Source organism: Vulpes vulpes, chromosome 5 (genome assembly GCF_048418805.1).
Source record: "Vulpes vulpes isolate BD-2025 chromosome 5, VulVul3, whole genome shotgun sequence".
Lineage (NCBI taxonomy): Eukaryota > Metazoa > Chordata > Mammalia > Carnivora > Canidae > Vulpes > Vulpes vulpes.
In genome coordinates, this window is record NC_132784.1 from 104,103,682 (window position 1) to 104,117,418 (window position 13,737).

The following is a 13,737-nucleotide window of genomic DNA, read 5'->3' on the forward strand; positions in this document are numbered from 1 at the left end:
CTTTCTAAAGAACTGCCTTAACCTGAAAGAGCAGGGAGAGACATTTTTGAACCAGAAATGTGGAATCCTTATTGAAACACAAAACAAAATAAAATAAAAGATATGAATTAAAACATGATAACTAGATTAGAAGCTTTTGATTTTGTTCCCGCAGGTAACAAATCTTAATGTCGGTGTGTAAAGTAATTCTGAAACAGCTTGGTCATTTAAGATCTATCTAAAACACACTCTTACAAGACAAGGTATTCAGATTCTATTCTGAATACCTTCTTACAAGACAAGGTATTCAGAATCTATATTCTATACGATTACTGAACACATAAGATGTGCTAGGTATTTGGCTAAGTGCTCATAAGAGTAAAAATGAATTTTAAGTTTAGTACAACTATCACATGATGGACATTTACTCCCCCAAAATAAATGTGGTTAAAAAAAAAAGTGAGGCACAAAGACAAAAATGAACTGATTAACCTATGGAAGTTAATATTCTAATCACAATTTTGAGTAGTATCGAACATTTTTGTATTTAACATGTGAGCTTAAAAATAATTAAAAACCTCAATTAAAAGTCTGTTACTAAATCAAAATAATCACCAGAAGTGAAACTGACTTTACACAAAATCAAATTCCTATTTTAAAACTTTAATTCATATGAAATGTTAATTTTGGCTATTAGCGAATCCAAATTATTACAATAATCACACTATAACTGCATGTGGTACTTTAAGATCTATCAAAGTAATAAAGTAACCTGTCAAACAAGTAATTATCTATATTTAATCTATATATAAAACAAATGGCCCAGAAATGAGTAAAATCTGTAATTCACTCAAGACATGTTGATGCCATACATTCATGGTGAGAACATCTAATTTCTTCATACATATTCATATCTTCATTCACTTTTAACAAAGTTTATGATTATGACTGTTGGGAAAACAGTGTCTGTCCTTCTAGTGTCTAAATGAAATCTTGGATTACTGACCAGCAATAAGATATAATCTAAAATATGTGTGTGCATGTTTGTGTAAAAGCCCCTTTTCATACATAGTGTCCGCTGTGCCCTCCATGCCCTTCACAGTGCTACACCGTGGAGCTGGGAGTTAAATGTCGGGAGAAATAGAGAACTGATCCAGTCAGCTAGACAGCCAGAACCTTAAGGATCATTCCAATGGAAATAAAGGCATTTCAATTGCAAACATTAGACACAATACATACAATAATGTGTTGGCAATGTGTTTGTAACATACACAATTACATGCATTAAGTTGCTGAGGAAACAGGATGACTCTAAGATTTTGTTTGATCCAGGAAGAGTTAGATTAATTGATATTTCCTATAAACGGCCAACTCCAAAGGCTGGGCATATCAGTATTTTATGAAGCTAAACGGGGAAGTAGGTTAGGGAAAAGTTGTGACATTAATAAATATGAAAAAGGCAAATGCCAAATTTGCAGCATGAATTAAATTATTTATTTCAATGCAATCAGCAACAATTTAAAAGGGTGAACTAAAGATTCAATGACAAAATGCCATTTCAATGACAATTCAATGACAAAGATTCAATCTTTCCTTGAAATGAGAATGCAATCATATTTTGAAGATGACAACTTTTACAAATTGACAATAAATTTAAGTTTCAAGCCTCCTGGTATTTTCAAAAGACAATCACTATAGCTCCAGCTAAAAATACAGAAAAGAGTATAACTTCTGGAAATTTTCATCTCTAAAAGGATTGGAATTCAGACCTAGCTCTGATCCTTCTTAATGAAGCTAATGCTTTGAAAATCTGTGAATCCATAAAATGGGAATTACCATAACACGTCTATCACCAGACGGATGGAGACTGTAAAGGTGCTCTTTACAAAAATACCCAATGCTATTTAAATATTTATTGCTGCACTGACCTTTACAGATAGGAAAAAAACCTAACTGACAGGTAACAGAAAATTTAGCTTCTAATAGAAATGTTAGTGTTGGCAAAAACCTAATAAGTGAAATCCACGTGTTACATCAGAGGACAGGAGAGAAAACATGTGAGTTGGAAGTAGAAGAGTTGACGGGAGGAATGAACAGCCTATTTATGTGGTGAAAACTCTTACACTGAAAAGTAAAACCTATCCAATTCAACAGATTTAACTTCATCAACTAAACTCAGAATGATCTGCCCAATATATTCATTAAATTGACCAAACTACCTGACTGAAGTGGATTATTTCTAGGCCTTTAGGCCTAGACATTTTTTTGAGACATTAAAAATTTAAGTGTAAATATATTGTTTTTACCCTTCAATGAGACATTAAAAATTAAGTGTAAATATATTTTTTACCCTTCAAGGAGAGGCTGTATAGCTTGATGGTTAAGTCCTTGGGAAGCTGGCCATGGGGCTAGAGAGTCTGTATCCTGACACTACCAGTTACAAGTCATGACCCTTAAACAAGTCATTTAAACCATTTGTCCATGTTTCCTGGTTTATAAGATACAGTGGAGAATAATATTTACCTCGGTAGGCTTTTTTTGAACATTACATGAATGAACATACATAAAGAGATTAGAATACCACCTGGCAGATAATAGGAACTCAAAAAATGGGGAGAGAGGGTGGCAACAAAAAGCAAGCTGACTAAAGCAGCAGATTCCAGGAAGGTTCAGAAATTGGAGGTGCCAGGTAACTCCGAAATAGGGAATTTATTAAAAAAAGAAAAAGTTGATCCCGATTCCAATCCTCAGTCAGTCTTATCATGTTACCACTGCTACCCTATACCACAGCAGAAGCTCAACATTTATATAAAAATGTTAAACTATAATGAGTACTGGGTATTATATGCAACTAATGAAAATCACTGAACTCTACCTCTGAAACCAATAATACATTATATGTTAATTAACTAGATAAAACAGATTTTTAAAAACCTAAATAAATAAATAAATAAGTTAAACCAGAAAGGGGCATACTGATGGGTGACATAATATACCTTTACTAGGTCAGAGGAATTCAGTGGAAGTCAGCACACTGAATGCTCCCTGTCCTCTGCTTTGCAAGTAGAATGTTGGCTAGTGGATTCAACACTGTCCCACTCACCAACCTTGAGGCAGGAGAGTACTTAGTAGGAGATTATGTCCAAGGGAAATCCCTATTGAATAGCAACATTTAAGGATTTTCCAACCAAAAGGTACATTAAGCCCTGCATCTGCATACTAGGCATCCAATAATTTGTTGTTGTTGTTGTTGTTTTTAGTGCTTTGTGAAATGAAATTCTATCTGCCATTGCATCAGGAAATACATAAAAGGACAAATTAAAAACAATGAAGAATTTTGACACTAATATTGGGAGGAAAGGATGTTACTTAAGGGTAAGCTGGCTATGTAACCAAGAGGTGGAAAACCCCCTAAAAAACAAAGGGGTGGGGGAATGCCTGGGTGGCTCAGTGGTTTAGCACCTGCCTTCGGCCCAGGGTGTGATCCTGGAGTCCTGGGATCGAGTCCCACATCGGGCTCCTTGCATGGAGCCTGCTTCTCCCTCTGTGTCTCTGTCTCTGATGAATAAATAACCACAGAGGGGTGATAACCAATAATCGCCAGCAACACTCTCAAAATTATAGAGCACATCTGTGCCTGAGCTGGATTCCTGTCACAGGGGTGCTATATGCACCTGTGGATATAATAATACAAACATAAGCAGAAGAATAAAACAGGGACAGGAGGGAAAATGCCATTTCAGAAGATGGAACAATCTCTCAAAGGTGAAGAGCTGGAGGAGGTTTTGAAGAAAAGGCAAATAATTTGATCTGTTCCTTAAGGTGCATGAATCTAAGAGTAAAGAGAGGGATGTGCTGCTGTGAGTAAAGGTATAGAATGCATGAATGTGGCTGAACAGGAGAAAGCGGAAGGAGGCGTGGGGGTGTTGAGAATATATAACCATCTGGGAAGGAGTGAAGTGGGTGAGACTTCCTAGGTGAGCAGTAAATTTAGAAAGGAACAAACCTAGATTTTTATGATGAAGGCAGTGAAAACTATTTATTTATTTATTTATTTATTTATTTATTTATTTATTTATTTATTTATTTTTTGGTCGGGCATCATCATGTTTTAAAAATGTTTACTTGGAGTTACATGGGATATGGATCTGAGGGGGGAAACCGGAAGACAGACCAGGGACATGACTAACGTGTTATCAAAATGTAAGGTTATAAGTAACTACCCTAAGGCACTGATAGATGAAACCGGAAAGAAGGGGTTAACAAGACAGATAAAAAGGTGAGATTCAGACATCTCTAGATGCGGAGAGAGTCAAGGATTAAAGAGAACACATAAATTTAAGTTTAAATTGAAGAATGAAAAACCACTTAGGATCAGTGCTTCCCTTCACAAATGTTAGGTCTCCCTTCTCTCTGTCTCTTTCTCAGTTAATTTTTGTTAACCAAACTGAAAGGTACTGAGGACAAAGGTGTGTCTTACTCATTTTGTATTCCTGGCCCTTCCCACAATAAAGATATCAGAAGCCTTCACGATATGTGTGTACAACTGAACCAAGAAATCTGTGGCTGAAAACACATAGGCAAGACACCAAGTTTCTGGGTCAGAACTAACATATACTCATCCAACAAATGATATAAAATACTCTTATAAAATGTTTCTGTGGATAAAAAATGAGAGGAGTCTATGAAAAATACATGTAAATGAAACGGAAGGGGAGGAAACCTAAGTAATAATTGTTTACTTTTTAAAGACTGTAGATTCTAAAGAAGTATTTCCAGACTACATACTTCAAAATCTATACAAATCTGAAAGACCTCAAAAAGACCCAAGTGCATGCTATTAAATATTACTACAATTATACTGCAACCTAAATATAATGCACCTGTAAGTTCAGACCTGCATTCACCTGGAACACTATAATGGTGAGCTGTCTATAACCAATGATCAGATTTAAATATGAAGTTCTAAGACAAAGATGCTGTATTAGGAATGACTAACGTCACCACTTCTTTTGTATCCAAAGAGATTATGAAACTTCTACTTTTTCCCTCAGGAAGCACTGGTCAATGTTTTAGACAGCTGTCATTTAACAACAAAAATTTTACAGGTTTAACTGGCTTAAAATACTTATAAAATACCTGTTGGAATATATCTCTGGTTTGTCAGAATCCCATCGCCTGGATGACAGGCAACAAATATCTGGTTGGCATTTTCTAACTATAGCACAGGGAACCCCTTTTATTTATATGGCTTCTTTGTGAATTCTCAGTTGTTCAAATTGACCTTCAGCTGGAGGATTTGCAGGTGACTTCAATATAGAAAGCGCTTGTTAAATATTATTTGGAAGTGTTCTACCCATCATTGATTTTGAACTTTTCTGATATTAGATATCAGACATATCTGAAGGCAAATTAGAAAACTGAGTTTTATAGACCATCAGAATAATTCTATCAGCAACATAAAAGGCAGAAAACCAAAGTTGAAGCTTTGAAGAAAGTGAAATGTTTGCAACATTTCTGTTTCTCTGATTTTGATTAATAAGGAAAGAAGGGGAGAAGGAAAGAAGGAAAGAAAGAAAGAAAGAGAGGAAGAAAGAAAGAAAGGAAGAAAGAAAAACTAATGGGGACTCTGGCAATGTCACCACCGTTTTAAAGAGCAACAAGGAAGAAGGGTATTGAGTCTTCATCTGTGGAATCCAATGGTTACCAAACATCAGTCTTAATTTCTAAAAAAGAACATTTTAGAACATATTTCAAAGGTTTCTCAGGATAAAGAGAGTAATTTTAAAATGATAAACATAATCCTTACATTTTCTAAAAACCTCAAATGTTTTTTAAGGAGACTCAAATCCCCTTTCCAATCTTTAAACAAGCCATTTCTTTACCAACAGTGTGATAACCTAAGAACTTATGGACAAATACCAAAATGAAAAAAAAAAAATTAAATGAAAGCATGGCAGTTCATGCATTTTTGAAAATGTAATAGAGACTATTTGCCCTGCACAATATTTAAGTGGCCAGAGAGGCAGAACTACTACACTACAATATTAAATTTCAAAGCAGACATTATGATTAAATCCAAAGAAGAAAACCAAACACTATATAAATGCATGGCACCTGCAAACTTTCTTTTAATGAAAAAAATTTTAAAGCATCAATAGTAATTTTGTTCTTTATAAACAAAAATGACATTCTTCTATGTGCAGGCATACCCTACAGTGACATTTAAAAATCATGATCAGCCTGGTCAGAAAACAGGGGGAAAGTCTAGGACCTATGCTAACTTCGTGAATAAATGGGTTAGAATGATGCACACCCTTGTTTCTTTTCCCAGGTTGTTATAAGAGTGATGAGAGGAAACCACTAGATTAGCCAAGGCTGAAAATTATTCCAACCAACAAATCATATACCTCTAATCAACTTCATGTTCTGTAATCATGTCACATTACCCTGTTGAATCTTCTCCATGGCCATTCTGTTTACTTACTCACCTCCTCCCCCAACCAAGTTTATTTTTACTCATTAAAACATAAGCTCCTGGAACCTTGTCTGCCTTGCTCATTACGTTAACCCCCAGGGCCTAGAACAGTATCTAGAACACAGTAGAGACTCATTAAATATTTTTTGAGTAGGTACTATTTAAAAGTCAACCAGATTGTTGAGTCCAATAAAATACAGGGGTTCGATTTACTGTGGATCCCATCTACTGGGGGGACAGGGACATAGCTTGGATCCCTGATATAGAACTATAACCACCCAATATACCCTCTATACTGCTGTCCATGTAATCTCTCGAAACAAATCTGATTACCTAAACCATCCCGCACCCCCCAGAGATTACATCAGTTTGTATCCATTCCCTTGGACCAAAGAGTCTGAAACGATCTAATTCCTGCCTACCTCGCCAACCAAACCCTGTCTACCATATACTTCTCCACACAAATGTATACCTTATATACACTTCAGCAATACTGGATTCAGTTTCCTGATATTCCATGCTGTTTTATATATATGCCTTGCCCATCCATGCCCTTCTGTCTGCCAATTCCATCCCCAGTGAGTTAGTACCTAACTCACACCTGAAGTCCCAGCTAACCAATCTTCCTCCTGTATGAGGAAGTTTCATTGAAAAGGAGTAGGAAAAAAAAGGAGCAGAGCAAGGGAGATATTGAGAGTATCATCATGGATGAAGCACATATGTGACAGCTCTCCAGTACACTATACAGACTTGGAGAGATAATGAAGGACCATGAAAAGTAAGCAGAGAAAACAGTAGAAAACAAGGCAAGAAAACAGACCAGAACTGGATGATGTTAAAGATCAAGAACTAGGCACTATATAACACCTGAGAAACAAAGAAAAGGATTGGAATGGAGGACTTGGTTCCAGTGATTATTCCGATTGAAGCAGTAAAACATTTTAATTATCATTTTTATTACGGCACACAACTTGATTGTGCTCATTCTTCAAAATAGCAAAGAATGCTGCAGTTTTCAAAATAACTCACACTTCCAATAGCATTTGGTAACCAGGAATGAAGACTATTTTATAAAGAGAATTTATTTATATTTATTAGCAACATGACAACAGAGTGAAGAAACTTCCAGATTTCATTAATTTTGTCGTAGCAAAGGAAAAACAAATTTGAAAATGTTTAAGTTGTAAATGTTAATAGGATTAAATGAATTAAAAAATATATATATAACTTAGAAAAGCATCTGGCATATAGTAAGCATCACGGTGAGTCATTACTAACATTCTCCTTGCTAGGTAGGTTCCAGATTTCTGAAGCATCACAAACCCAATTGACAATATATGAAACTAGGCCAATTCTAGTGGTAAGTAACCAGAAAAGCAAGGACAAATATTTTAAATAGATAAAAAGTATAAGCGGTCAAATCTCGTAGTATTAAAATACTAAGATTGAACATGTTTATGCATTTTTTCCTAAAGGATTTTAAAAGCTAAAAATGGAGAACAGAATAAGTATTCAAATACTTGTTGAATGAATAAATGAATACATTATAATATATTCTGTACTGTTAAATATGTATATATTCCACTTTTAATAAAGTGTAATGCAATAAGACTAAATATCAATATTAATACTGATACTACTTTCAGTGGGCCAGAAATGAAAAACTATTAGATTCAAATGTTCAAATATCAATTACAGATATTAAATTTATATATAAAGTATAAAGTGAATAATGACATCAAAATAAAAGAATTTTAAATCAAACAAGAGACACTATTAAAATGTCTTTTGTAGAAGAAATATTTATTACAATTCTACTAAGCAGTACTTCTGTATGATACAAAATATACTTTATCTCAAAACAAATTCTAAGAAAAAAGTATTAATTTCCAGCATGAAATCTGGATCTCAAGCTGACTTTGAGATAAAATAAAAACTATATTGTTAACATACATAGTAATAAATTAGAATATATGTGATATAATATATATTTAGAATATAAGAGAATTCTAAATATCAATTCTTCTTGGATTCTGCAAAGTATCCAAAAATGCATTAAGGATACAAACAAATACCAGTTCACAAAGATTATAATGAAGCACTTACGTATCAAATTGCACTGAAAAATATTAGATAATTAGCACATGGTCAGATTACAGCTGAGGACACACACCGTGTGTATTTTTCAAAATCATTTTAGATTTGTTTTCTATTACAAAATTTCTTAGACTAGTCTAAGAGAAAAGTTTATGTAGTTCCCTTATTTAAAACAAATCCATTTAGAATGGCCCCTTCTGTTGTAAAAGGTTGTAAATCAGACTACATATTCCCAGTCTAGTATCCTAAGAAACAATAAAACAAAGGTTGAGCAAGACATACAGAGTAAATCATTATAGTATCATTATCGATATGCCACTCAGGAAATCTGGTCTGGTCTTTCATGATATACTTCATAGAAAGAGAAAATATATACAATATCCCCTTCTCTTACACAACGGAATGACTCAGGATTCTAAACAGATATAAATTATTTGGAGGGCTATTTCGTTGTTGGCTATAACAGTATGCTTACTTGTACAGCATGACAATTTAAAGGGTTGATGTTCACATTTTTTTTTGGATATTTAACTTGAGAAACATGTATGAATAAACAGTCCCTTAAATCAGATTTGTTTTCTTTGACAGAATAACCATCACCATTACCACTATACTTGTTCTCATTTCATCTATATAAAAAACTGGACTGAAATGATGATACGATTTTTAAATAGAACCCTACAACCTTTAAGTACAATTCCTTATGTAATATTTACTTTGGATTCCAGGTACTATATTTTAAATGGAGTCATTTATTTCCTGATCTTTAACAGACCACTCAATTTGAATGCTAGCTTAGAAAAATTAATACCTGTTCTAAGATCATCAGTTTAAAAACTTTTTTTTTTTCCAAAAATCTCTCGCCTATAGAAAACACTGATTAATTAGGATGCTCAAGGGCAGGCTATCTTGGCTAACTGAAATGCTATGCTTAAGTCATGGTAATCGGATTCACTTTATTAAGTACTATATGCCAAAACAGATTCTCTGATGGATCTATTCTGAGGATTATTCACTCTGAATTGTACTTGATGAAAAAATTCTGGAAATACAGGAGGTTCACCCTATATCTCCTGGATAATGGTCCCAGAATATTCCTCAGAATTAATTATCACTTGCTTAATTCTACTAAAAAAGGTCAATATTAGGGGCTGGGTCAGCTGGCCTCTAATAAGCCAGTGTTTTATTCTAACAGAAGTACAGCAATAGTTAATTCCTTTCAATATTAAATTCTCAGAACTGTGACTGCATTCACCACTCATGTAATGGGCAAAATAATTTTTAAAAATCAGGTAACTCTGGATCAAAACCTCCTAAACAGTACAGGTCTTTCTGCAAATGAATGGCCTAATGACTCAAGGTTAGGGAGAGGTATTTAAATAGTTTTTTAATCTGCAATCAGGGTTTGAGGTTTAATGCAGTGGCTGTCAATCTAAAATTCATTCAAAATTATTCTTCACAGGCCATATTAGAGATAACATGTGGCTCATATATAAATGAAGTATAAAAGAAACATAAAAGGTTACAATAAAAAGCACTTTAAATATTAAATATAAAGGTATATCATATATAAAATATGAAAAGTTTAAAAGATTCTGTATTTTGAACAATAATACAAATGTTTTCTAAATCATGAGATTCTATGTTTGGTATCTATAATAATGGTAACTATTTTATTTAATATATACTGTGTGACCAAAATGGTTCCCAGCCTATGACGTATATATAATCTCATTTAATCCTGATAACACTTCTGCAAATTAAATACTGTATCGATTAAACAGAAAGAGAAGGTAAAGTTCAATTTATAATTTAAAAGTAAAAAAAAAAGAACCAGAGCAGGGATTCACCAAGTTCAGACTTCAAAACCTCTAACTTTTCTGTAATACCACTTTTTCCTCAACAAAAATAAAGAGTCGATTCTCATTACTATTTGTGGGTTCCACATCTGTAAATTTGTCTACTCACTAACATTTATTTGTAACCCCCAAATCATTTTTTTCAATTTTATTTTTAAGTCATCTCTCCACCCAACATGGGGCTTGAACTTACACCCTGAGATTAAGAGTTGCAGGCCCCAATGACTGAGCGAGCCAGGCACCACATTGTCAAATCAGTTCTCGTAGCACTTTTATGGTCATTCAGGAGCAGTGAAAAATTTGTCACCTAGTGCATGTGTGCATTCTCAACAGAGGTCACATAAGAAAACAGTATGCATTCCTGTTTCACCTCTAATACTGTAAACAAGTGTCCTTTTTGTGATTTATTCAGTGCCACATTTTTCAGTTTTGTGTTTTTCGTCAGCAATTCATTGTTTTAAATGAACCCCAGTAGAGTGCTGATGTGTTGACAAGGGTTCCTAAGTATAAAGAGGGCCATGATGTGCCTTATGGAGAAATACTTGTGTTAGAGCAGCCTTGCTTGGGCATGGGTTATAGTGATGTTGGTCAAGAGTTTAATGTCAATGAATTAACAATATATATCAAAGTGTTTTTAGACACAAAGATAGCTAAAACAATGAATTATGTATTGATTGGCTGATAAAAATGTTGTGACCAGAGGCTCACAGGAACCTAACCTGGTATTTCCCTTAGGAACAATGGTTCAGTACTTGCTTATTAGTGTCCAGGGGCAACTTTATAGAACGTAAGTACAATGAATGATGAGAAATCCAATTGAAAACTTTTCCCCTAAGAATGTATCCATTAATATTTCAGTAAAAGATTCTCCTGTCATTTCCTTCAAAGTCATCATTATATCTGTGTAGTCACTACTCATCTGTATAAGAGAAAGAAACCTTTTGTTGCCATTCCATTTTATGGGTTTTAGCTATGTGTTGACTTTTCTCAGAAAACTAATCTCTCTTAAAAGCAATCTAGACTTCTGGTGTGAAAGTCTAAGGAATTAAATTTCATTCTTATGTCATGGGTACTGTTTAAATATGCCTGTTTTGTGACATAACTTTTAAGACTAGGTTGTTACATACGATATGGACAGTATGAGCAGCAGCAGCAGCAGCAACAACAACAACAAAACTTAGCAGAGGAATTTAAAAATATCAGCACAAATTGGAACTCTTACCTTTCTTGTCCAAGTCAGATATTTTATTGAAAAAAAAAATTACAGTACTTAAAAATCCAAACAAGGACAATTCAGGATGGAAAGAAAGAAAACCTGAAGGAGCCCATTGTCTTCAGTAAAATTTGAATACAAAAGAATGTAGACCAGGAAAACAGTTTATGGCCTAATGCACTAGTTCCATGATAAACACACATATATAGTATATCTCCATCAAGTGAAACTTAATCACCTTTTTACAATTTAGAGAGGGAAGGCAGCTTTTACTATGGTTAAGCCATGTATCATCAATACCATGAAGCTAGCCTATCAGATGTAATAGCTTCTATAAAATACCACAGTGAGATTGCAATAAGCCTAGAAAATGGGCTACAAATCCCAGCTATGCTCAAGCAAGCAGTGAACCAAAAATAAAAATAGGTAAAACTGAACCAAGAACTAGATAGCATTCATCTAGATTCATGATTGGTAAGGCAAAGTTCATAGGCCAAGGTTTTAAAGTGACTTATTCAGATCTAAAAGACAGTCATTATACAAAATAAAATAAAAGCATTTATGTAATTCAGATAAAAAAATCATGAATTTTTACTCCAAAGGACATAGCACAAATAAGCTTACTTACAATGACCAAACACCACATTATTGTACCTCTAAAATATCACTTTAAATATGCAAAGGTAAAGATACTCAAAGTTGCACTTTATCATATTTAATCTCTCCAGTTTAGACAAGCAATCTAAAAGATGTCATATACTCTCCGTAACACATTTTTCTGAAATCTTTCAGACTGTAATACCTTTGGGTAAAAGAAATGTCAACTTTAAGTTTCTTTTCCAATCATAATATTTATGTTAGCCATTAAATGCTGAATTAACAATTAATCCATACAACAGTATAAAAATACATGTATTAAATCACAGTTTTCATCAATTATTGGAATTTAATAAAAATATTAGTCATTTTAATATACCATTTTGAAGAATTCAAATGGCCTGAACGTTGTATACTGTCTAAATTATAGCATCAATAGAAATGTTACATTTTCCCCTCTGTTTATGAAAATGAGCTCATGCAAGTATTTCTGACACTCATGGTGACACATATGGTCTGCCAAAGGTGTGCAAGCAGCGCTCACTTTTAAACATGACAATAGGATTCAGAGGCATACAGTATTAGTTGAAATACCAGCTTTCACATGATTTCCATAAACTCTAAGCCAAAATGATAATTTTGAGTGGTTTCAGGTATCAGACAAAGCAGATAATTTATAAAGTAATAGTAAATGATTCTACTAGCACAGACTAGTTACCACTATGGTTAGCTTAAAACTAGGATGATTTTTTTTTTTTTTTGTAGTACAATGAACACTATACTATAAAATACAATGGGTTTGTAATACAGAGCAGATTATTCAAGTAGAAAGCAAACTGAACAAAACAGAAATCCTAGTAAAGATTATCAACCTTACCTACTACTCATCTTAGCCCTTGTTAAAATACCCTGAGTAAAATGCAAATACTTTAAATAATGCTGGTTATATAAGACTTCTCTAAAAATGAGCCATAAATGTCAATGCATCATGTTTATTTACAACAGTCAGATATGTAAAAATTAGTTCTTAACCAATCACAATATAAACATTAAGGAATACTTATGTGAGATCTGGAAGTTTTCCATTTTTCTAGCTTTTGTTAGCATTTTGGCAAAGCAAGTAATACATAAATGGATTCAATGTAAAAAAAATCATAAAAGAGAAAAATATATAAAATTTACAGTAGTTCTACCCACCCTGGGCCAACCTAGATCCCTAGAAAGCCTCCCCAACCAGGTTCACTTCTGACTAAAGGAAGAATACCAGTCCTCCAGCAAAAACAGCCCCATCTTTTCATCAAAGAGGCTCTCACTTCAATGATATTCCTCCAGGGGAAGAGGACAGGAGCCAGGTTCCCTCGAATGTCATTCCCCAGATGTTCAAAACGTAACTAATTTATTAGCATTAGAAGATTTGGTTTATAGGGGAATCTCACTGGTCCAGTTTGTAGCCTACAAAAAAATGGATTATTTTTAAGTATAACATTAGAATATGAATAAAAGATGAGGATGTG

The 13,737-nt window shown here is 33.8% G+C and overlaps 1 protein-coding gene across 2 annotated transcripts in view; it reads right to left on the reverse strand.

Annotated features, from left to right (window-relative positions):
* The window catches only part of GPATCH2 (G-patch domain containing 2), a 167,508-nt gene that overhangs the window by 133,541 nt on the left and 20,230 nt on the right, over nucleotides 1-13,737 (reverse strand). Inside the window, exon 6 of one of the 2 annotated variants that reach the window (XM_025991320.2) lies at nucleotides 11,637-13,675. The exons of the other annotated variant lie outside the window; for it this stretch is intronic. Coding sequence (XP_025847105.1) covers nucleotides 13,643-13,675 — 33 coding nt within the window. The 3' untranslated portion in view covers nucleotides 11,637-13,642. Of the gene's footprint in view, nucleotides 1-11,636; nucleotides 13,676-13,737 lie in introns of those variants that run through there. 2 annotated transcript variants of the gene reach the window in all.